Raw genomic sequence first — 26848 nt, 5'->3', positions numbered from 1 at the left:
TGGGGTACCGGGACAAGAGAATTGTTGGAGAATCCCAGAGTCACAAAGAATTTTCTGAAATGAATTATTTGTAAATTCAGTGCCATTATCGGAGCGAATTGTTTTTACACATGTCTGAAATTGATTTCGAACATAAGCTAAGAAATGAACTAACAAAGAATAGGCATCCGACTTGTATTTCATGAGATAGGTCCAGGTGACACGGGAAAAATCATCAACAATAGTTAAAAAATAATGATGACCATTTTTTGTAGGTGTGGCATACTTTCCCCAAACATCAACATGAATTAATTCAAACAAACTACTGCTAGTGGGTGTGTGTAAAGGAAAAGGAAGTCTTGTTTGTTTTGACAAATGACAGACTTCACAATGGTCACAAGAGTCTTTATTGAAACCAAGAACAGGAGCTAAACACTTGAGGGCACTTGATGATGGATGACCAAACCTAGCATGCCAAGTGGTGGATGAGGTAGTGATGACGGCGGCAACAAAGGTAGAGACATCAAGGAAGTAGAGTCCACCCTTTTTATGGCCCCGACCAATCTCCTTCTTCGTCAAATGGTCCTGAAATACACAATGATCAGGATAAAAGAAAACAGAACAATTAGTAGTCTGGGTAAGTTTTGGCACAGATAAAAGGTTGAACTTGAATGAGGGTACAAATAAGACATCAGTCAAGATGATATATGATGTTATCTGTACATTTCCAAAGCCATGTATAGGAACCGAGTGACCATTAGGAACACAAATAGATTTATGAAGAGAAGAAGGAATAGGTGGCTGTTGAAAAGAGGAAGGGGTGAAAGAAACNTGATCTGTTGCGCCAGTATCAATAACCCATTCAGTAGGCATACAGAGGGCAGAATAAAGAGCTAGAGACGCACCTGTGAGATTGGCCTTAGGTTGGTTTACCTCCCTTAATAGGCGAAGAAGTTGCTGTAATGAATCTACAGATAAAGGATCTTTCACAGCAGCATGACGTGGGTCAACACGAGTGGATGAAGTAGATGACTGTCCATGAGTGTTCCCCTTATGGTAGTAGCGATGCCCTGGCGGATATCCGTGAAGCTTATAGCACTTATGCTCCGTATGACCAAGGATGCCGCAATGCGCACATTTGGGACGACTGCGAGAAGGTGGTTGTTTGGCCAAAAAAGCATGTGTAGGTTGAGTTTGGAGGGCTGCACGTTCTGAAGTCAGTGGGGGATGTGTATGGGCCTTTTGAGCCTCATCTTGGAGGAGAAGGGAATAGGCATGAGCAACATCGGGAAGGGATGCAGTAAGAAGTAACTGGCTTCGTGGTTGACTGAAGCTGTCATTGAGTCCCATCAAAAACTGCATGAGGCGTCGTTTGTTTTGTTGGGAGATATAAGTCTCTTTGGCTCCACAAGTACAACCTTGGCAAGTGCACGTTGGTGGAGGATCAATAAGGGATAACTCATCCCAAAGGGAGCGAAGCTGATTGAAGTAGTGTGCAATTGAAAAATCTTGTTGTTGAAGAGTAGCAATATTTTGCTCAAGCTCATATATGCGAGGGCCAGTGTTGGAGGAGAAGCGTGCCTTGAGATCTGTCCAAACAGCAGCGGCAGATTCTGCATAAAGCACAGTATGGGCCAGGGAGCGATCGATGGAGTTGAGGATCCATGACATAACCATATTATTGACACGAGACCAATGGTGATAATCTTCATGAGTGGATGCAGGGGACGTTAAAGAGCCATCAACAAAGCAAAATTTGTTTTTGCCCTTTAAAGCCATTGTCATGGCAAGAGACCATGGATTGTAATTGTTGAGACCTGTAAGGACGTCACTCACAAGAGTTTGTCCAGGATTATCAGAAGAGGGAAGATAATAAGGGCTCTCCAGATTAAGGTTGTTGGAGGTAGAGGAGTTGGCATTGTCGTTTTTGTTGGTGGGAGTTGTGTTTTGATCTTGAGACATGCTGCAGAGGTAAAAAAAATCAAAGTTGATTATAGAGATGCTACTGATACCATGAAAGTAAACCTCGAGAGCATATATTTCATTGATCAAGAGGAAAAATATATACAAGTGAATACACTGACCGTTACATAACATTAGGAGAGAAATAAGCTAAATCTCTAGAAACTAGGCAACTATCTTTCCTATATTAAGTAGATATCCCAATTTAAGCTAATTACAATATTTGACAATAATTACAATCATATCAGATCCTTGATTGTGTAACACGATAGATGATGATTATCTCCCAAAACGTGCCTTTTTGTCAGCCAAATCTCTGATATAAAGCACCGCTCACCGCTCACCGTTGTTCCCCAATTCCCGACCACCACGAACCCTATTTCCCCAAATTCACACATGACATTTCTCCAAACCTAAATTGTTTAAATCACCTCAGATCACATTTGACAATTTCTCTATTTTACCCTTACTGAAATTTAAGCATTAGTAAGCACGTGATTTTAAAATTCCCAATTTCCCAATTCGCACATGTATTTAAAATTTTAATCTTTAAAAAATTCAAATACTAACCACGTCATAACCCCATTCTATGCCACCTGTCTGCACCATTACAGGTACTGTTGCCAGCACAGAACATATTTAACGCCGTTCACCAAAGTTTACAGAATGTCCTTGATTGGAGTCAATTTTCAAATATAGGGACCCAATTGAGCATTTCTAAAAAACAGGAACCTAATTGAAGAAAAACAGCAAAAATAGGGACCAATGAATGCATTTAACCTTTATTTAATATTTAGTTTTTAATATGTTTTGTTATTTTTTATTTAATATTTTTTTTTAATACGTCTTAATATTTTTTAATTTTTATTTAAAATTTAATATGTTTTTTGTCTTGTTATTTATTAGTTAATTTTTAATAAGTAATAATGTTTTTAATTTTTATTTAATTTATAATATGTTTCTGTTTTTTATTTATTAAATAATTTATGAGGATGTTATATGTTATAATATATTATGTTATTATATTGTATTATATTAAACTTATTATACTATACCATATTCCATTATATTATATTATAGAATGGAGAGTTACTAGTTTGATTTTATATAAAATTTGGGAGTTATTAATTTGATTTGACTGATACTATTGATCACATAATATTTAAATTCATTTGATGGTATGTTTTGTTTATAAATTATTCTTATTTTTTGCTTGGAACTTATAACAAGATTTAAGGTATGCCTAAAATAGGTTTTAGAGATAGAGAGAAAAATGATGGCAAATACTAAGATGCAAAATATTGGAATTGTGATTATGATGATAATTATATTGGGTTGCATAGAAGCTAAGGATATTACTCCTCACCTATCATGTGGTGCAAAATGTTTCTTTGAATGTGTAATATCTCAAATGCCATTTCCACCATGTTATAGTCGATGCAAGGCTAAATGTCATCATCCTCCTCCCAATGTTTACAATGGATGTATTAATAGTTGCAGCGTGACCAAATTTAATACAGGTATTTACTTTTTTACAACATTAATATTAATCTCTATTTTAATCTTTTATATTAATTATTTATGATTAAATTTATTATATTTTATATATTTTTAATAATTTACTTTTTATATATTAGGTGATCGTGCTGTTCTAACCGCTGCCATAAATTCTTGCTTGAGATCATGTCAAAATATAACTTTTTAAATGATGTATGAAAATAAGATTATTACAAAAAAATATTACATCATTGTAATACTTAAATAAATATTTGTTGTACCTATTTTTCACTCCTTATTTCTCAAAAAAATTTATCCTCTTATTTTCTTTACATTTTTATAAAATGTTAAATAAAAATTAAAAATCACTTGTCATTTAATATATAACTTTTGATGTTAATGACTAGATAATAACCCATATTTTACTTTTCTATTTTTAAAGGTAATATTTATGATAAAAAAAATTAAAAGAAATGTCATTATCTTACATCTTAGTTTTATATTTTTAAAGGTAATATTCATGATAAAAGAAATTTAAAAGAAATGTCATTATCTTACATTAATTTGTGCACAAAAGTTCTACAACCACACCATTAATATTTTTTCTCAAAAATGTTGAAAACATATTTATTTTTAAGATAAAAATATTTTTTTATTTGTGTATTATGGTATTATTTAAGACTTTGATACTTAGATTTTATGTGATATTAGTACATTCCATAAAAAGGTTTTACTCTTCCATAAATCAGTAATAATTTAATGACTAATTAAAATAAAATTTTATTTAAGCATTGAAATAACTATATGAAAATTCGTGCGATCATCCGTATCAGCCTAACACTCAATTCCTTGGTATGAGTACTCGTGCAACCGTCCGCATAGCCTAATATTAGTACTTTCAATCTAAAAATTAAATAATGGTATGAGTGGTGGTGCGATCATCTGCATGAGCCTAACACTCAAGTCTTCCTAAATAAGTAAATAACGATACGAGTATTTGTGTGATCGTCCGTATCGTTCTAGTGCTTAATACATTTCTTTCTTTCTTAAAAATGACTAAAAATAATTAAACTTCTTTATAAAGGTATGAGTACTAGTGTGACCGTTCGCGTCGGCCTAGTACTCATTACATTCTTTTCCCCAACCATTCCAAAAATACCAAAACATATATAATCTTCAAAAACTAAAAACGTTCACATTTTCAAATGAACAAACAATCTTTTAGCCAAAACTACGTTATCATTGATTCTCCATCAAGAGTGGAGATACGTAGGAGCAAAGTTAGTTCTTGTCAGGTTCACTTCCCAATCCATAATAATTTTCAAACAAATTTTCCAAACAATTTCCCAAACAAACTTTCCAAACAGTTTCTTAAAGAACTACATAACATTGACTTCTCATTCTGAATGAGAAAACGTAGGAGCAAGGTCAATCCTTGTCGGATCCCAAAAACTAAAAAATATATTTTGTTTCTTTAGAGTGTCATTTTATTTAGGATAGTTAAACATTTTGAAAACCACATCACTTTTGCATATTTAATTAAGGGTTCTGCCTTCAGACAAAACGATAGGGTGTTAATACTTTCCCTACCCATAATTGACTCTTGAGTCTAGAATCCGGTTTTCACAGACTATGCTTTATCATTTTATGGTTTTTCCGTAGTTTTCCAAAATAAACTATGGTGGCGAGTCTAAAACCTCTTTTTCAAAACCGTATTTTTTTGGTTCGTCGTCCCATCGCGATTCCAGTTGCGACAATGTATGACGTCGAATGTCCTATTTTCAGACGTTAAAAAGGTATAAGACGTCGAAATATTACTTTTCAAACGTTATATGTTAGTGAATTCATTAAAAATTTGAGGGACAGATTAAAAATTCATTCACTTTATCTTTGCATGAAACCTTAAACCCTTCTCAGACGAAGGTTTCGGCAACCAACACATGTAGTTTTTCTTTCATTTTATAAAATATGCACATTGAATAACAACTTAGGTATGATTTTCTTTAGTTTTGACCGATTGGTTTCGTGCACATGTATTCTTTGGAGCATAAGCGTTCTCCTTTCTCCCTCACTGATAGCAACAGTTTATTCAGACAAACCCAACTTCAAGAAGGTTAGTTTCGTTTTCGTTTTTATTTTTTATGGGCTATAAATTGGTTGAACCTGTTGGTATTATTGGACCATGCACTAACCGACGTCTAACAAGGGCGTTGTGTTTTAGTGCAGTTTTGATCCAGACTTTCGGTAGCATTGTGTAACACTCTCTTCTCGCTAGTTTCCCCACAAAAAAAGCTTGCGTCTTTTGAATCTTCTATGACATTCAACCCAAAACCGAACCTGGGTCCATAACTACTTCCCATTATTCAACTGCAAAGGAAAAAAATTACGGTGATATGAGAACTAGACAAGGACCCAAGTTCCATTTTGGGTCAGAAGACATAGAAAACTTAAAAGATCGGCACTCTTCTTGTGAGGAAGCAAGCAAAGGGAGAATGTTACACTATGTTACCCAAAGAAAGGATCAAAACTGCACTAAAACACAACACAAAGAAAGCAAATTTTAATCAGTTGAACGACAAGATAATCGATAAAAAACTAAAGAAAGTTTAAACGGTAAAGCATAAAAAAAAACCACGCACCTGGGATGCAAGAGAGAAAAAGGAGAGGACGAAGACAATAACATATTGAGAAACGACAATGCAATGCCGCAAGAGATAAAATGTAGAGGTGCGGAAGCGAGTAAAAGAAGAGGAGAAGCAGAGAAAAAAGAGAAGAGATGAAGACGAGATCAAAAATTGAATGGTGTGAAGAGTCTGCGATTTATTTAAAATGAAATGGGGCGTCGGTGTTTCAGAGGATCCTACGTCTATGAAGCTGAAAAGATTGACGTTTTGGTTTCCTGTCAGGGTAGTTCAAGTCAGTGCCCCTCACAACTGACGTCTACAACCCTCGAATTTGGTGAAAATACAGAAACTTAGACGTCGGTGCCCCTCAGAACCGACGTCTACATTGAAGAATTTTTGTCTTCCCGCCTTCCAGACAGGCCTTAGACATCGGCGTTTAACTACGTGATGTCTAATTGCCTGGGGAATTAGGTGAACAACATTAATTGTAGCCCAGTCGACGTCGCTTTTTCACGGGATCCGACGTCTATTCGACGTCTAAAGCTGAACCGGTTGACGTTTGATTTCCTGTCAGTGATGTAGACGTCAGTGCCCTTGCTAGCCGACGTCTAAGCTCCTGGGAATTTAATATGCAGCATTAATTGCAGCCTAGTAGACGTCGGTCCCCGTGAACACCGACGTCAATGGACTGTCTTATCACATACCTCAGGCAATTGGACGTCAGTTTGCGGCAGGTGCGACGTCTATGATGTCATAGACGTCGCCTGACATCGAAACTGACATCTAGTTTTTCAATTTATTTACGATAATGCCACTGTACAGTAATAAACATCAGATTTTCACGGAACCGACGTCTAAGGGGTGACGTTAAATAACGTTTTTGAACTAGTGTCTTTCTACTTTTAATAACAACACAAATAATTATATAATAGAGAAATAACAGAAAAATAAACAATTAAATATATTGGAATTTTAGAATATCTTGACCAATTTTTTTAATAAAAAATACTATATCATGGATAGAGAATATTTAAATTCATTATATTTATTATTAATATTTAATAAGGTTTAATATTAATAATAAATTCATTAAGATTTGCACATGAAGACAAATCATGTGCTGCAAAATGTGCTGCGGGTTGTGTATTTGCTAATCTTGCATATCCAATATGTTATGCTATCTGTATGGTAAAATGTAAAGGTGGTTCTCCTCCCACTGATTGCTTTAATAGTTGCATTGCAACCAAATCTACTTCCAACAATATAGGTATTCAATTTCTTATAAGATTAATCTCTTTTATTTATTATTAATATTTAATTTAGGTTTAATGAGTTTTTTTTTTTGTCATAAGGAGTTTACTTGATGTGATTTTTATTTTTATTTATTTTTAATTTAGATTTCATTTTGTTTAAAAGTAATTATTGTTATATTTTTTTTAAAATTATGAGTTTTTCAATCGTTTTTTTACTCATCACACATAAAAATATGATGAATAAAAATAGTAAAAGATAAAAGAAATCGAAAATTCACTAGTGCAGAAACGCTATTTAACGTCGGTTAATTTAGGCTTTTAACGTCACTTTCACAATCGACGTCTATATAGACGTCAGTTAACGATATCCACCGACGTCTAATTATACTATATAGACGTCTGCTTATACTCACACCGACGTCTAATTACTCTATATAGACATCAACCTGTGCTTAAACCGACGTCAACATGAATATATGGAAGTTGTAAATGACACTAACCGACGTCTATATTCCTTATAGACGTCGGACCATGCACTAACCGACGTCTAACAAAGGCATTGTATTTTAGTGCAGTTTTGATCCAGACTTTCGGTAGCATTGTGTAACACTCTCCTCTCGCTAGTTTCCCACAAAAAAAGCTTGCGTCTTTTGAATTTTCTATGACATTCAACCCAAAACCGAACCTGGATCCAAGACTACTTCTCATTATTCAACCGCAAAGGAAAAAAATTACAGTGATACGAGAACTAGACAAGGACCCAAGTTCCATTTTGGGTCGGAAGCCATAGAAAACTCAAAAGATCGCCACTCTTCTTGTGAGGAAGCAAGCAAAGGGAGAATGTTACACTATGTTACCCAAAGAAAGGATCAAAACTGCACTAATACACAACACAAAGAAAGCAAATTTTTATCAGTTGAACGACAAGATAATCGATAAAAAACTAAAGAAAGTTTAAACGGTAAAGCATGAAAAAAAACCACGCACTTGGGATGCAAGAGAGAAAAAGGAGAGGACGAAGACAATGACGTTATGAGAAACCACAATGCAATGCCGCAAGAGATAAAAAGTAGAGGTGCGCAAGCGAGTAAAAGAAGAGGAGAAGCAGAGAAAAAGGAGAAGAGATGAAGACGCGATTAAAAACTGAAATGGATAAGAGTCTGCGGTCTATTTAAAATGAAATGGGGCGTTGGTTGCTCCAGAAATCGACGTCTATAGACGTCGGTGTTTCAGGGGATTCGACGTCTATTCTACGTCAAATAAGCTGAAAAGATTGACGTTTGATTTCCTGTCAGGGTAGTTCACGTCGGCGCCCCTCCTACCCGACTTCTAAATTGAAGAATTTTTGTCTTCCCACCTTCCATACAAGCCTTAGACGTCGCCGTTTGACTATTTGACGTTTAAGCGCCTAGGAATTAGGTGAACAACATTAATTGTAGCCCAGTCGACGTCGGGTTTTCAGGGGATCCGACGTCTATGCGACGTCTAAAGCTGAACCGGTTGATGTTGATTTCCTGTCAGTGACTTGAACGTTGGTGCCCTTTTCTAGCTGACGTCGAATTAACTGTCTTATCACATACCTCAGGCAATTGGACGTCGGGTCACTGGCAGGTGCGACGTCTATGATGTCATAGACGTCGCCTAACAGCGAAGCTGACGTCTAGTTTTCAAATATATTTACGATAATGCCACCGTGCAGAAATAGACGTCAGTTTTTCACGAAACCGACATTTAATGGGTGACGTTAAACAATATTTTTGCACTAGTGATTATTGATATATTAAGAGGAAAACCTATTAATTCTTGAGTTTATTATGTTTAAGCATCTTTTTAATAAATAACTTTTTATTTGCCAGATTATCGTGATGATGCGATCCATGAAGTGAATTCTTGGTTACAAAATTGTCATTTCAGGTTATAATTTTTTGAAAAATGTGTCAAAATAAGGTTATTAGAAATAATTTACATTATTGTAATGCAAAAATAAACATAAATTATGAGTAATATATTGGTGTTTATTTTTTCAAAACCTTTTTCTTATTATTTTCTTTATATTCTCATAAAATAAAATGGTAAATGGTATTTTCAAGTAGAATTTCTTTCATTTAATTTTAATTTGTATACTACATGCGTGATAGTGATAACGTAGCACAATATCCTCCATTAACATATAAGAAAGCTCCTTCGAATGTCTTAATACTAATGTTGCTACTTAATTAGGTTTAAAAAAATGAATTGGAATCTTGTGAATTAAAACGTTTAATACCTCATTAAATAAACCACATAAAAGTATTAAATGATAATAAATAATTCATAAGTAATTTCCGTTGATATTTTTAATGTTTCTTGACTTAAATTGTTTCTCCCTCCGATTACTATTAATTTTTTTTTTTTGAGACTGCACATTTTTTTAGCAATCTTATATTTTTACTCTCGTTAATACATATTTTTTAAACTAATTAATCGCAATGCATCATATAATATTTAAGACATGATAGCAAAAAATAATATGATTTAAAATTGAACCAATATATTAAAAATATTACTCATACCATTAGAGAATATTTAAATTCATTACATTGTATTTTTCTTCTATAAATTGGTATTATTATTTTTCTTTGAAACACACAACCAGGTTTTAGAGATAGAAAGAAAAGTGATGAGAAATAAAAAGATGAAGATCATTGCAGTTGTGATTATGATGATGATTATATTGAATTGCACAAAAGCCATTCGGAATACACCTGAAAAGAAATCATGTGCTGCAAAATGTGCTCCTGGTTGTATATTTGCTAATTTTGCATATCCATTATGTTTTGCTCTTTGTTTGGATAGTTGTGAAAATCCTGATCACGTGCACTCTAATATTGGTATTCATTTTCTTACAACGTTAATCTCTTTTTCATTCTTTTATGTGTGTTATTTATGATTGAGTTTGTTATGTTTTTCATCTTTTTAACAGTTAACTTCTGTTTCTCAGATGATCATGATGCTGTGAACGATGCTGTGAATTCTTGATTACTGAGTGTTGTGATCAGGGATGAACAAATAAAACTATACTTGAGTGCTGTAATTGGACAAATTAAACTACACTATACTATACTATTAAAAACTATGCTGAATTAAAAATTAGTTTGTTTAAACTGAACTGTAAAACAGTTTATATAATATGACTTTCTTTTGAAAATAATATGTGAAAGAAAGTGGCGAGATGCAAGAATCGGAAACATTTTTATGTTTATTTAAATATGAGTTATAATATTTTAGAAATAATATAAATGAATTAATTTTATTTCTTGATTTATTTTATTAATATTTGAGATTTTGTAATTAGATTATATTTTTAATAAAATTAGATTTTTATTTAAATTCCGTAAGATTTAAATGTCTAAATTTTTAAACAGTTTTCTTCATTAAAAAAATATCTTACATGATTCTCGACACTCTAAAAATGAGTAATATCTCCTTTTTGTTTTTTCGGAAAGTTTTGATCTGCCATTTCCTTTATATTTTTATGAAATGGTAGAGAGACTTGCAAGCAGTATAGTGAATATATAGATTGCTCTCTATTGATGTTGATTTGATAATATCATGATATAGAATTTCACTCGTTTCATTTTAATTTGTTTACAACATATTATCTTGTCTTATATATTAATATTATAGAATTGACTTAATTTTTACAAAATTAGTTTTAAAATTTACTTTTTAATCTAATTTGAAACAATTTTATAAGAGAATTCCTAAAATTTATTTTGTATATAAAACTACTGAATACAGTTTTCCTCTTCTCTCTCTCTCTCTCTCTCTATCTATATATATATATATATATATATATATATATATATATATATATATATATATATATATATATATATATATATTGCATCATTATGAATTAATAAATAATAATTCATTACCATTTAATATATCTTTTATATTAATAGTTTAATTAAGTTTTATATTTATTGAGTATTTTTTTTATTGATTATTTATTAATTGTTTATATATTAAGTATTAAAAATATGAGTGTCATGGTAATTCAGTCTAATTCGGTGTGGTTCATCGTCGGGTGGTCATTTCGTGACTCAATCTAATCCGATTCACTTATTAGTGAGTCGATTTGAACCTCATTTAGTGACTCAACCTAATCCGATTCACTTATTAGTGAGTCGATATGAATCTGACTCGGTCTACTATAAGTTAGTGAGTTAAACCGGTTGACTCACTGATTCACTTAATTACAAGTTTTTTTTTTCAAATTCAAAAAAAGTTAAATTTTTTTTGTAATTCAAATGTAAATAAATTTCACTCTAAAATGATGTTAAACTCCAAAAATAATTCAAAGTAAAAAAAGTATCATACAATCCAAATGTAATTTAAATGCAAGCACAAAAAACAAACAAATAAGTTTTTAATATTGTTATTTTTTGTGTCATTTACCAATTTATAAGATTAGAATCTTGAATGATAAATGTATAATATTTTGCTCTCTTGAAACATCTTTTTCTTAATCTAATCTACAATGCAATAAAAAAAAAGGTTAGGTGAGTTGGTCAGCCAACCTGCCTTACCACAGGTTCAATCCGGGTGAATCGAGTTATAAGTGGGTCGGATTAAAAATTGACCCATATAAAAAAATTACATATTTTTCAAACATAACTCAACCTGAACCCATGGTGAATTAAGTTGGTTTCGAGTACTAACCCATTTTAACTGCACTAAAAATGTTTATATTTTTCAATTGAATACTTATTAATTAATTTTTCATTAATTGAGTGATATAATTATCATTATGTCACATCAATTTGCTTACACTATAGGCTTATTTTATCTAAATTATTCAAATAATATCTAATGGGTTGTGTAAGTGCAAGTTATTTATCAAACCTACACAATAGTTGATCACAAACAAGAAAGTTGCTCATATATGGTGGCAGAGCAAATTTATGATGGTATGTGAAACAAACCTTAACAATAACATCATCAAATCATGCAAAATTTTAACATTGTATTAGGTAAGTCATGAATGTATTTGGTTAAAGTCTATAGTTCAACATATACAAAAATCTTGTGATCTTAAAAAAAAAATAGAATCAACAAAAATGAAATCAACAACTATACATAAAGACAAGAGTGATTGTTCAATTAAAAAAAACATATAAATTCAAAAGAGTCGTGTATGTGTGAAAATTTGACTAATCTATTTACAAAATTTTTACCAAGAGAAAAACTTTTAAAAAATTAGTTCACAAAATTAAACTGTGTCATCTTAATAAAATAAATTTACATGAATAATAAATAATATTTTAGCTATATACATTTTCTAATCAATAAATATAGAATGTTATAAATTAATAATTTTCCATTGATTTAATTATCCACGACTAATCATATGATTAGTTTTTGTTAACATTACTTATATAATTGATTATTTTTTATAACATTTAAATATTTATATATATTTGAATTACATGTTGCATCCTTCTTATTAATAATAATATGTAAAAAATTAGTTTTTATTCTTCTTTTATGCTTTTTTTTTCAATTATAAGCTTAATTTTATACCATACAAAATATAGATATCACATTATCATATATCTGGACAAACTTCACGTCCTGCTACATTTTCTATGATGAAATAAAAGAGCATTTATTTTTATGGTTAAAGATATAACATGAACTGGGTTGGTGTACCTTGGTAAAGGAAAGCACAACGCTACCATTGTCAGTGTCAACGCGTCGGTGACAGAGCGCAAGAACCTGGGTTGAGTTGGAAGTCGTGCGTTTGAGTTCTGAATTCTGAATCTGACCACCAAAGTACACAGTCCTTAGGATCTGAAGGACAACCACAAGATTCCCACTTTTTTATCCTTTGATCTTGTTCGGAGAGCGACATGTCCCCTTCTTCTTCTTAAGCTCTTGCATCATCTTCATGTCTATTCTGTGTCTCCCAGCAGAGTGAGAAACCAAAATGGCAATTTTAGCTGAAGACTTCTTCAAAGAGAGGAAATACCCTTTCGTTTTCACTCTCTTAATCTTGCTTGTTTGTGTCGCGTTCTTCCTCTTCAGCTTCTCCAGCACCACCTCAAACCCTGTTGCTTTCTATTCTGTTATCCAACACCAAGCACCTCCTCATCATGCTTCAAAACCGAAAGTGCAAGAGCTTCCTCCAAAGGTGACCAATGTCACTGCTGAAGAAGACCAAGGTTTGCCCCCAGAGGAGGATGCTGTGACCATAGATTGGAAGCTGTGTAAGGACCCGCAGAATGTTGATTTTATACCATGTTTGGATAATTTTATGGCCATTAAGGCTCTTAAGTCGAGGAGGCACATGGAGCACAGGGAAAGACATTGCCCTGAGACTAGTCTTCACTGCTTGTTGCCTCTTCCCAAAGGGTATAAAGCCCCAGTTCCGTGGCCTAAGAGCAGGGATAAGGTGAGATTCATAAAAGTTGAATAAATTGTTAATGTGGTACTCTTTAATCATTTACCTATTGTTCTGCAGGTTATTGAAGAAATTGTTGTACTCTTAGCTTTACTTGTGTTCTGAACGGGTTTTGCTTTATGATTTGTCACATACCAATTTATTCTAATAAAGTAATGAAAATAGTGTTGAGTTGTTATTTGTTAAGTCCCATTTGAGTCTTTTAACTAGTCTTGAAGTCAATGGAGGAGGAATTTTATATTTTCTTTATTTTCAGATTTGGTATGATAATGTTCCTCATCCAAAGCTGGTGGAGTACAAGAAAGACCAGCACTGGGTAGTAAAGTCTGGAGAATATTTAGTTTTTCCTGGTGGTGGTACTCAATTCAAAGAAGGAGTAGATCATTACATTGAGTTCATACAGAAGGTATTTTGCCAAGTGGATTCACATATTAACCATGATTATGATATATAAGTGTGACTATTATAGATACCGATGAACTTTAATCAATTATTGAAAAATAAGAACCAAAAAATTGGGAGGACAAGGGGAGTGACTGAGAAGAGATTTACTACTTTTGGATCTTGCTTGGCCTGCATATTGATTTCAAATGAACACATCAAAAAGCTCAGAGCTTATGATTAGGAATGTTAGGCAGGAGCAGCAGTTGAAATTGTTTTTCTTAGTGCTGTTGATGCAATGATTTATTGCTTCTCTCTAGCAGGATGGATGGAAATGTCTAAGATCTGATATTAAGAGTTGGCATTTTTTTTTTTTAATTTACAGTAGTTGGCATTCATATATTATTTTATCCAATGAAATCGATGACATTTTGTTGTAATGAGGGCGTAGCAATGTTTGGTTTTGATTTATGAATGACTTAAACCAGTATATTTATGGTGGTAGTACCGGTTTGCTGATTATTTTGGTTATACCATAGACATTACCAGCAATTAAATGGGGAAAGCATACCAGGGTTGTTCTAGATGTTGGCTGTGGTGTTGCTAGCTTTGGTGGCTATTTGCTGGACAAAAATGTTATTACTATGTCATTTGCCCCAAAGGATGAACATGAAGCTCAGATACAGTTTGCCTTGGAACGAGGAATACCTGCAACTCTTTCTGTCATTGGAACACAGAAGTTGACTTTTCCTGATAACGGCTTTGATTTGATCCATTGTGCACGATGTAGGGTTCACTGGGATGCAGATGGTACTTATCTCTTTTTCTTGCTTCCACTTTCCATATCAGGACTTCCTTACATGTTCCATTTATACCAATCTCTGATAGAGATAATTATTCTCAAATACTGTCACAACTTTAGGTGGGAAGCCCTTATTTGAGCTCAACAGGATTCTTAGACCTGGTGGTTTCTTTGCATGGTCTGCAACACCAGTCTACCGAGATGATGAAAGAGATCAGAAAGTATGGAATGGTTTGTCTTTTTCTCTTTCTCTCACCTTCATCCTGTGTCTCTTTGTGTCATTGTCTTTCCTTTCTCTTTAGTTATAATTTTTTCATGTGTTGAGAATGTATCTTATTTAATACACGGAGAAGTTCAATTTTTGTATGAGCTGACCTTGATGCCCTGAAGCAAATTTGTTCTGCCTTCTTAGCTTTCATGTTGAAGAATTTCTTTGTCAATCTGCAGCCATGGTGGATATAACAAAAGCCATGTGCTGGAAGGTTGTGGCTAAGGCTCATGATTCATCTGGAATTGGACTTGTTATATACCAGAAGCCCACCTCATCTTCTTGCTATGAAAAACGTAAAGAGAACAATCCACCTTTATGTGAAAATGAAGATGGGAAGAACAGCTCATGGTAGTTTCTCTTTTCTTGGGATCTTATTTCTATTATTCTTATGTTTCTATCAATTTATACTTTCTCCATTATTCCAACACAAAATAAATGAATATTATCTAAGAAAAAGGCCAAAGAGACTATTGCGAGCAATGCTAGATGTAAGTACTCTGTTCTCGTTTAGTAAAGATCACCCTTTTTTTTTTTCTTGAATATAAGCAAATTTGCCAACTTTTGTTTTATTTAAGGATATTTTTCCTAAAACGCCTTAACTTTATTTAATGTGTAACCTTATATTAAGATACTAATAAAATTTAATGCAGTGTACTGATTTTCTTAATTTGTGTCAAATTAGTTTTTGTTTTGCTTATAAATAAGAATGAAGGTAGTGCCATGCTTAGTTTAGTTTCTATCTTTGCTAATTTCCTCTTCATGCTTGTGATTATGTTTAGGTATGCCAGACTCAATAGTTGCCTGACTCCTCTTCCGGTTGATGATAAGGGTAACCTGCAGAGCTGGCCTAAGTCTTGGCCCCAGAGGCTTACCAGTAAGCCACCTAGCTTACCTACTGATTCAGTTTCCAAGGATAAGTTCTTCAAGGACAGCAAACGCTGGTCTGAATTAGTTTCAGATGTTTATGTGAATGGTCTCCCTATAAATTGGTCAAGTGTTCGAAATGTAATGGACATGAATGCTGGTTATGCAGGGTAAAGTAATATTTTCTTTTCTTAAATTCTAGCTCTTTTCCCCATACATTCTTGAGGGCATTGGTAGTAATAACCCATATCCTTGATTTTCTATCAGACCTACTCATGATGTGACAATGGCATGTTATTGACAGTTTCCTCCAAGTTTCTTTGAGACTGATACCACGTCCGTCATATTTTGCAGATTTGCTGCTGCTCTCGTTGATCTTCCAGTGTGGGTGATGAATGTAGTACCTATTGATGTGCCTGATACTCTTAGTATTATAATGGACAGAGGGTTTATAGGAATGTATCATGATTGGTGCGAGTCCTTTAGTACCTATCCTCGCACATACGATCTTCTTCACTCTAGCTTTCTGTTCAAATATCTTGAGCCAAGGTATGGTTCTTGAAGAAACTAATACCTATAATAAGATCATGTCATTTCCCCTTTTATTAATATTATTCTAGGACTCTGTCACTTCTACACAACACATGTACATGTACACATGATTCTGATAGTGAACAATTTTTGCCAGATGTGACATTTTAGATGTGGCTGTGGAGATTGATCGCATATTGAGACCAAATGGATATCTCGTGGTTCACGATTCTATGGAGATGCTAAACAAGCTCACTCCAATTTTGCGTTCACTTCACTGGTCTGTCACGTTGCATCAGGATCAGTTTCTTGTAGCTAGGAAGGGTTTCTGGCGACCTACGAGCTCTTCAGACTGAATGTTGTATATTGGGTTATGAACATGAAGAAATCTTCAATCACCCATGGATTATGTATGGGTATATTCTGGATAAAAGGTAGGTGCAAAAAGAATGAATTTCAAGAAAGGAATATTGTATACGACAAGTAATCTTGTCCGAGTGTGAAATTTGTCAGCCATACATTTATTTATAGTAATAGTAATACGGAGGATTTTGTTTCTCTGATATATTTTCTTTTCCGGATACTCATGCTGTGATGAGTTACCTTTACCATAACTTTTGGCATGCAGTTGTTATGTGCAAGCTCTACTCTGTCAGGAACCATATACGTATGCTATGATCCTTGCTTACGGGGAAGCTTTTTAGATTTTCATTAGCCTGTGTTTTCCTTCTGTGTCTAGATCCAGGCACAGTGGCTGAATGGAAGCAATACATACATATACATACATACATGCAGATTCAAAAGATACTACACTACTACACATTCCTGTTCCTAGAAAAAATAAAACTAAAACCCTATGCAGGAAACTACATAAAAACATGTACGCTGCAAGAAACTACAAAGAATCTTCACTCTTCACAAACAAAAGTTGAATTGTCCAAGACAATCCTTCCATTAGCCGCTGCAACATTCCGGGAGTAGCACATGAACCCATCAACGTAACTATAATTCTGCGTGGTGCTTGCCTGACCCGACACAACAGAGTGACCCTTCACCTCGATCCAGCCCTTGGAATTCTGGGCATTGGTGATGGATTTCGAGAAGCACCCACTTACATGCTTCTCATTGAGAGTATGAGAAAGCTCCGTGACAAGCTGGTATGTACCATCGGGAAACTCGTTCGTGGTGGTGACAACCCTTAAAGGGTACCTTCGTCTAACCTTCAACCTGGTGATAGATTCACCTTTTCCATCGATCACTTTCACTTTTTTCTTTGCCTTGAACTTCTGCTTAACGGTCTTGATACTCCCATTGTGTTGGAACTTTATGAAGTTCTTGAACGAGAATCCCTGAGAAACCGTGGTGGTGATGTTGCCAACACTAGTCATGACCCACCCTGTGATGTGCATTTCCTGCTCCGCGTCCACATCGAACGACCCATCAAGCCCTCGAAATCCCTCTTGCCGTTCGATGGAAGTTTCAGGACTGTGATGAACAACGGGATTAGCATGAACCACCATTGATTCATGGTCCAACCAAAGATGTAAGTTTGCGTTTATCAGCCAGTAAGATATACCCTTCACCACCCCTATTCCGAAAACGTGCTCCTTCCCATCCAGAACTTTCCCCAAAAACGGCGTCAAATCGATGTCGTATGAGGGCAGGTTAAAAGCCCCGATCGCCACCATGGGCTCCCAGAACAAAGGGTTGATCCCGCCGGTGAATATCACCGGAAATGGAACCTCCGACCCGACAACCTGGCCGTCGATCGTCGCGTAAACTTCCCTGTACGCGCCGTTCCCACGCTTCGTCGCCAAACCGTTTGCCGTGATGTACGAAGTCGGCGGATTCGAGTACCAAAACTCGTCGTTTCCGTGAAAAGAAACGTACAGTTCAAGCACCGCGCGATAGGTGTTTCTCGGAATTCGAATTTTCCGGGAGCAGGAACTTTTCTCCTCCTCCACCTTGAACCAAAACCCTCGCCGTCCATCATCAGATATCGGAATAATCAAATCCGCCGGTGACTCATTCACGCCTCTGGAGCCAGGATCCTGGATAAGAGATCGAGATTTGGGCAGAGAAATTGGATTGAAAGTGAGCTCCTCGGGGCAGGGGACAAACGGAACTCTGACGGGGGCCTTAAGGGTGTACTCGTTGTAGTAGAGGAGAGTGACGGTGACGTGGTAGACGCCTGTGAACTCGTTGTTGACAATGTTTTCGAGCATCATGGTGAGGTCGAGGTTGGATTTGGCAAGGAGGGAAGAGTATCTCGTGACGTCCTTGCGGACGTTCCAGAAGATGCCGTCGGCGGTGGGCTCGGCGGTGCTGGTGCGGAGGATCTCGGCGCCGGCGATCCAGATGGCGGCGATGCGGTCGTACTGCTCGCCCTTGCAGCGGGCGTGGAAATGGAGCACGACGCGGGACCACGGGGCGGGGCACCGCGGGGGAGGGCTGTAGGAGGTGGTGTATGGAGGAGAGTCGATGGTGTTGGCGAAGGAGTGGTGGAGGACACGGTGGCTGCAGGACGGAGTGGGTTCGTGTGACGGCGGAGGGTAACCCACCTCGAAGTATTCTAGGGAACTCCCACGAAGGGGTCTCATAAAACGGTCTGGTTGGGAGTTTGACAACGTTGTCATGAAGAGAAGCAGAAAGAAACAGAGGAACGTAACAAACCTCTCGCTCGCAGTATTCATGGCTAGGAAGTAGAAATCATACGTGAAATGAAGATGATTCAGGTTAAAAATTAAAACCTTGAAGAACTTTGGATACCTGTGAATTGCCTTTGCTTCATTTTCAATCCACAAAAATGACACTATATATATGTATATAATAGCGTTGGGTACTACTGTCTCAGGAAATTTCTTCCTGCTATTTTTCTTATCACCATCCTACACTACACTAAACTCCGCGTTCGTTCATTCAGTACCTTTTTTTTATCATTCCATTGCAAACTGTTGCCATGTCCAATACAAGAAACTAAACTTCAATTATGAACTTTTTTATTGTATTGACCCTGTTTAGTTTCCTTTTGTTAGTAATAGTTAGTGAAAAATGAGGTACTACCACTGTTTATGAAAAATTAATTAACTTCAAGACTGATGTTTGTTTGTGTTTTTATACTCAGTTGCATTTTGCCTTCTATAAAAATAAGGTATACTCTGTGATCTTTCTCTGTTTCGTACTTTTCATTGTCATATTTTCTTACCTTTTCCTTGCTTCATCACCATGCATGTCATGAGACAACTTAGTGGAATCATTGCAAGTAGGTGATTTGAGCCACACAATCAACATTATGAAAGATTAATTCATAACAACACCTGAAATAACTATTAATGCAGGACTACAGGTGCCTACTACAGTAGATGTGATACAAGTGCAAAATACAAGTACTTACTATTAATCATTTTTTTAAAATAGGCTAAAACTGGACAATAGTTTCACATTCTAAAATTGGCTTCGATTATACAATAATTAAGGATTATAGATTTTAGCCTAGGGTAAAAATGTCTATTATCATCACTCATTTAAACAATTTTGTTATAAAATCCAAAGTGAATTTCAATGATTTATTGGATTATAAAATTTTAAATCATTTTATGGGGGAAATGACAAACTTTTGCATGGTGTGCAGCACAGCAAAACACTACACAATAGAACGAAGTAAAAATTATTTAGGAGAAAAAACCCAAAAAGAACGCCCACCGTGGGGCTCGAACCCACGACCACAAGGTTAAGAGCCTTGCGCTCTACCAACTGAGCTAGACGGGCTTACTGTTGGTTTGATGTATACTCAATATTACTATTCTTTATAAACAAATTGGCTTTAGTAGAAAGGATTGAAAATAAGAATGTGTAGCTGGCCATAACAAAACGCGAAAAATTTAGAAGAAATGAAGCTATTTGATTATTTTTTATTGCATAAACTTCACCCAAATTAAAAATAATTTTTTTTTTTATCTTTTACATTTAGGACTAATTCGACAAAGTGGAGTTATTCAAATTCTTTTTCAAATTTTGGTTTGTTAATAATATACATGCGGTGTTCACGTTAGGAAAAGTATAATAAAATAGTATTTTAAATTCCATTACCTAAAAATAAATAATAATGAACATGTACTATTTATTTTGAATTATCTTATTTTACGTTTGTTTATTTTATTATTAGTTTTATTTATCCAAACAAAATATTCATGAGACATATATTTCACATTCAATCGGTCGGACAAAACATGTTACAAATAATAACAATAATAAACTTAAGTATTTTGTATATTTTTACACCTTTTTGGTTTCCTTGTCGCAGAATTAAAACCTGTTAAATAAAATAAAAGTCATTGTGTAACGCGCTTCAAACCTTCGCAGTATATTTTAATCATGAATGAAGTATGAAAAAAAAAACATGTTCACGAATCGTAGTTTATTTATATTTAGATACTTATAATGTACTTATTTTGTTTTTATTATATTAATTGACCAAATATTTTTATCCCCGTTACGAACTCATCTTTTTGTCACATCTCCTCTAGTTAGAGACCTTCTTCTAACATCCGCAACCTTCCTTCTTATTGTAAAAAAAGAAAAAAGAATTTGTAAGACAATTATTTATGATGAAAAGAATTACCACAATTGTACTATAGTCAGCACTAAAAAGGAATTAAAAAGTACACCAAGAAATAAAAATAAAAACTATTTAAAATGTTTTTGCAAAATTGAGTGTGTATTTATTTTCAAAGATTTTTCAAATTTTAACTTTTAATTTTAATATACTTATCTTCTTCATTCTCCTTAAAAGGAGTAGGAATTATGTAGAGAAGATAGACTAAGACTTAATTTAGTCTAAAGCGTTAGCAACAAATAATAAATATGATAATTAATATGACGTAATTAACATACCTCGTAAAATGTATTATTTAATTAATGTTTATGAACTTTCATTTAGAAACACAAAAGTCTATTAACTCAAATAATTATGAAATTATCTTAATTAATCATTAAATATGATTATTAAGTGTTTTGTGTAATGTTATATTAAACAAATAGGGATAAGTCAAATGGATGTCAATTTAGTAGTCGGACATGTATTTAGTAAAAGACGAATTCTATACTAATATAATTGAAAAATGTACAATCATATTTTACAAAAAAGAAATACATAATTCTAAAAAAAAACATATGAAACTTTAAAATTGATTTGAAAAACATTTGGAAACTTATACAAAGACTAAAAATGTGTTGGAAAAGATCATAACTTTTGTAAAAGTCTTTAAAAGATAATGAATACTTCTTTTTTTTTTTTCAAATTCGATTATGATTAAGGCTTCCATATAACTTGTAAAAAACTCTACTAAGAAACAATATTTTAGGTATCTAATATATAAATTTAACTTTTCAAGGTATTACGTAGAATTTAACAACACATCATTCTTCTGTAAAATTAAGCATTAGGTACATAAAGTCTTTTAAGAATATATAAAGTAATGTTTTTACAATGAACAGATTTTATTTATAAAGTCTCCTATCATTAATAGGAGAACTTTCTTTCAATGTTTGATTAGATGTATTCAAAATGTTAAGTAGTTCAAAGTTTAAAACTCCTTTTACATTTAAATTTTACCTATGACTTGTATGTGTTCATTACCTGTAGCTTCACAAAAAAAAAAAAAAAGTTGTCTTTTATAAACGTTTTAAATTGAAATTTGTAATTTATCTTTGTGTTAGTACATTTGTTGAACATATGTTTAATTAAAAAAAGAAGATAGTTTATTATTATTTTAACTCTCAAAACTTGGCAAAAGAAAAATAATTTTAACTTAAAAATTAGTAAAATTATGTACGATTTTATTTAAACAAATCATGTCATTTTAGTATGATTTTCATTTGTTGTATTTTTTAAAATTTTAATTTGTATAATCTCAATACAAATTTAATATATTGTGATAAAAATTGAAGTCATGTTTGATACTTTATGAAATCTTATCAAAGTGACCTAATTTAAAAATTACATGATAATTTTGAAGGCATGTCTTCAAAAATGTTGACATTGTTAATAAATTCTAATAGTCAATGTATTACTTAGATTCTTCTTCAAGATGTATGAGTTAATTTTTTTTATGTTTTTTTTTACATGGTGTCATAGTTAAGAAATTTATTATATTAAACATATGTATCTATATCTATATATAAAATTATTCTTCTAGTGTATTTATATTTGTTTTCTCAAATTTATTGTTTAAATAAAAGTTTTTTTAAATTTAGAATAACTATTTCTGTAAATTTAACATTTTTTTAATTTGACAGTTTTTTTAATTTAATCCTCTTTTTAATTATAAACTACCAAAACAATAAATAAAAACTATTTACAATAGAGTTAAAAAAATATTTATATTTAATTTTATAATATAATAATAAAATAAATAATCTTATTTATACCTATATATAAAGAAAGTTTTTAGTATAATACATAAATTCATATAAAAGAATTTTACCAATGAACATTATACTTTGCTCATAATAAATATAATTTATTTATATATTAACTTAATCAAATTACAATATTATTACTTATTAATATAATATTATAGATATTTAAAAAAAATTACCTGCAATAACCTAAGCATAATTTTATTATATTTTATTATCATAAAAAATAAAAATAAATGGGCATAAAACATATGTTTTCATTATATTTGTGTTTAAAATATTCAAATTGCTTATTCTAATATTTCTATCTAAACTTCTATATACATCTTGCTTATTTCTTTCAATTTTCAAAGGCTTAATCTAAAATTTAGTGATAAAAAATTTTGTATTAAAATAATTTTCATCAAAATTCTCTTTCACGGTTAATAAAAATTAAGCGTACCAAAATATATATATATTTATATATATATATATATATATATATATATATATATATATATATATATATAATTTCGAACATGACATTCAGATTAACACCTGCACTTTATTATAAAATTTATTCATATCTTAATAAAAATTCAAACAAGAAAAACATTTCATTTTAAAATATAAAAATTTGAAAAAATTTAAAGTTCCGCTAAATAACTTGTTTCTTTATGATGTTATATATCATATTTAAAAATGATATTAATATATTTTACATTACTGTATCTGTATTCTACTTTTTGTGGTTAAAATAATTAAATTTACTAACTTATATACTTTAATTCATATTTTCATCTTTAAATCTGTAATGATGAATTAATCCTAACATCTAATTTATGAAATCTCTCATGAAAATCCTTGTTTTTCAAATCTTCCATATTTGAATTGGTTCCAATCCAACCTAACACTTCTGCTCCTTTACTGCAGAAAGAAGTAGCCTCTTCAGTTGTCATCTATTCTCAAGTCTTTGTTTCACAACTTGTTCTTCTTTCGACATATATCAGGTGTTAATTTAAAAAGTAAATAAATATTATTATTTGAAATATAATATTATTACTATGATAGTATAGGTAACTTATGTGTGGGACTCTTCTAAGAGGATCCCCTCCAAGGGACTAGTACGCACCATTTCCGTGTAACAGTCCAAGCTTGAACGAACACGTCGCTTTCACACACTTCAGAATCCCATAGATTAAAGCAGAACCCAAGAAAATAAAAGTTTAGATCCAACACATTGTTTCCCTCTGTTCTCCACTGTGTTCAAACAGAAACAAGAACAACAAAAACAGAATTGAAGATGGAGGACCTAGCGCAGGTTCTAGGGTTGAGCGCAACGAGGGTGGCGAGCGCGGTGATCTCGGCGGCGCATAACGCCAGTGCCCACCGCCGGAACTGCGAGCGCTTGGTGGAGCAGGTGAGGATGATAGGGAACCTGCTGGCGACGCTGGAGTCCACTGAGGTAGCACGGCTGCCGGCGACAAAGGAACCGTTGGACGGTCTCCAAGAGGCTCTGCGGGAAGCGTTGGAATTGGTGGAAAGTTGCAAAGACAAGAGTTACCTTTACATGCTTGCCATGGGTTGGAGCGTAGTGAACCAGTTCCGCCACGTTCAGACGCAGATCGATCGTCACCTTCAACTCGTGCCCCTCATCTCCGCTGTTCACGATTTTCGTATGCAGGTTCTTCACTGGTTAACAGTCTTTCTATTATTATTTCTATATTTTTTACCTTTTCTATGATTAATCACGTCATATTATTAATCCTTGCATCCACTTTCACTTCCTTCGTTAGGAAAAGTTCATTAGACATACTTGATAAATGAATAAATTATCCTTAGCATTTGATTTACATTTTCATCGCCTAATTTATTTTTTAAGATAATATAATTCGCGTTTAACATGCTTATTAATTCAGTTTAGATCTTTAATAAAATTTATTAGAGAAAATCATTTCTCGATTCTCTTTTTTAATTCATTCATTTTTATTTCAATCTTAGCTTCAACACTTTAAAAATAAAATCAGCTTGAACAATATTACTGTGTTATCCTCACATTTGGTGAAAAGATTGTCGGTGCATATAAAGTATAATATCAATACCAGTGTTTCTGCTTTTTATTAATAAAATGAATAAACATACGTTTTCCCACATCATTATTTATTATCATTATTATCTTCATTTCTCACTCCTAGTTATATAAACTATTTTATTATTATTATTATTAAAAAAAAATCTTTTTAAGAATTTTTTTACATGAGAGTTTATGACTGGTTCATTTCAAATATTTTTTTAGAATAAATTTAAACAGATCAATAAAATAATGATGTTTTATTGTTAAAAAATTGCTAAAAATAAATTGTTAAAATATCATTACCCTTATTATTAACACCCTATTAAATTTGGTCAAAATTTCAAAAGTGATAGAATGTCAGATTTCACTGTTTACTTTTGAAAAGAGTGGACGAAAACGAAGACTCTAGAGTCTCGAGTAAGAGTTGTAATGTAAATTGCCCTGTACTCTGTGCTCTGGGCTACCACTGGAATAACATGGATCTCCTCCTGACAACGGTGGCAACTTTGAGCTATTATTGGGTATTATCAATTAATTAATTCTTAAATCTATACAAATATCGTTTTATGATAGTTTAATAATTTAAAAAAAAAATATTGAACTTTGCTGTTAAAAAAACACCTTGTCCTTAATTTTAAAAATATTTAGTGTATTAGTGAGCGTTATTAACTAGCAAGTGCCTTTGAGACATGGGTGGAGATAATAGGATAATGTGTATAAGACCATTCTTTTAATAGTAAATCTTTCCTGTTTTTAGAGGAAATTTTCCTTTGTTAGAAGCATTTCAAATTAAAAAAAAAAGAAAAAGAAAAAGCAAGTTCGATAAAACAACTCACTTTTGACTCTTGCGAGTTAAGATGCTTCCAAAATTCGAAACATAACCTGCCGAACTCCACAGACATTGTGTTGTTCATAATACTTTTTCAGCACATCAATTATCAATCTTTAAGCTAAGCGGTAAAGTTTAATACACATTTAACATACGTATGTAGTTTAAGAGTGATGGCTTTCAGAAGTCAAAGGCCAGTTAGTGACGGAAATTTCATATTTGTTAATGCTAATCGTGTTATATATTATGTGCAAAGTTTATAGTCACGATAGATTTGGACGTAAAATGATAAGAAAAAAAGAAAAGAAGTTTTTATTTGATTTCTTGGTTTTCAAAGATTTTCTTGAGATACATATATAGCCCAACCCTTGGAAAATATAAGATATTTATTAAGTGTTAAACTTCCAAATTCATTAACAAGTAATTAATCAAGTTTAATTATTTGTTTCAATTTCAATCAATAGATTTTTCCCATCTATCTTTCCCATTCCATTGACATGATTCGGTATTTGAAATGCAGCATCTCGGCCAAGAGGATCAAACGGAATACACTCTGGATGAAGAAGAAATGGAGACCCAAAATGTGATACTAAAGACTAATTGATCTAAGAAGGATGCAGGTATATTGGAGAAGTCCTTATCTCGTAGGTACCCTGATCTGGGGTTCCACGAGGCCCTCAAAGAGGAGAAAGAAAAACTGCATATTGAACTACATAGATCAAGAACCAATAATGACCCAGAGCAATGCAGGGTAATTGAACATCTTATTGAAGTCACAGAAAATGTTGTCAGCGTGTCACCTAACGAAAACGTTGCAAAAGTCATTTTCAATGAACCAACTGATTTGATATCAAGGTAGTTTTATGATACCATTAAATGATTTTATCAGGTAACCATCTCATTACTAAATTGTTAATTATATATACATATATCT

At 32.9% G+C, this 26848-nt stretch overlaps 3 protein-coding genes and 1 non-coding gene across 4 annotated transcripts; 2 read left to right on the top strand and 2 right to left on the bottom strand.

The window, feature by feature from the left end:
* Nucleotides 1–12973: 12973 nt before the first annotated feature.
* On the top strand, nucleotides 12974–17177 carry LOC106764828 (probable methyltransferase PMT23). The gene is made up of 8 exons (XM_014649238.2): nucleotides 12974–13754; nucleotides 14020–14169; nucleotides 14684–14954; nucleotides 15067–15177; nucleotides 15394–15565; nucleotides 15997–16251; nucleotides 16436–16630; nucleotides 16770–17177. The coding sequence occupies exons 1-8, from the start codon at nucleotides 13290–13292 to the stop codon at nucleotides 16966–16968; spliced, it is 1818 nt and encodes a 605-aa protein (XP_014504724.1). The 5' UTR covers nucleotides 12974–13289; the 3' UTR covers nucleotides 16969–17177.
* Nucleotides 17178–17364: 187 nt separating this feature from the next.
* On the bottom strand, nucleotides 17365–19615 carry LOC106764829. The gene has a single exon (XM_014649239.2). It carries the CDS (start codon nucleotides 19303–19305, stop codon nucleotides 17521–17523), a length of 1785 nt encoding a protein of 594 aa, XP_014504725.1. The 5' UTR covers nucleotides 19306–19615; the 3' UTR covers nucleotides 17365–17520.
* A 692-nt stretch (nucleotides 19616–20307) lies between these two features.
* TRNAK-CUU lies at nucleotides 20308–20380 on the bottom strand. The gene has a single exon. It is a non-coding gene; the product is annotated as a tRNA-Lys (tRNA).
* Nucleotides 20381–24080: 3700 nt separating this feature from the next.
* On the top strand, nucleotides 24081–26637 carry LOC106764455 (protein MID1-COMPLEMENTING ACTIVITY 1). The gene is made up of 2 exons (XM_014648739.2): nucleotides 24081–24695; nucleotides 26435–26637. The coding sequence occupies exons 1-2, from the start codon at nucleotides 24315–24317 to the stop codon at nucleotides 26516–26518; spliced, it is 465 nt and encodes a 154-aa protein (XP_014504225.1). The 5' UTR covers nucleotides 24081–24314; the 3' UTR covers nucleotides 26519–26637.
* Nucleotides 26638–26848: the final 211 nt, after the last annotated feature.

This window comes from Vigna radiata, chromosome 6 (genome assembly GCF_000741045.1).
Source record: "Vigna radiata var. radiata cultivar VC1973A chromosome 6, Vradiata_ver6, whole genome shotgun sequence".
NCBI lineage: Eukaryota > Viridiplantae > Streptophyta > Magnoliopsida > Fabales > Fabaceae > Vigna > Vigna radiata.
The sequence above is the reverse complement of the archived record's forward strand: the minus strand, read 5'-3'. Positions and strand labels throughout refer to the sequence as shown.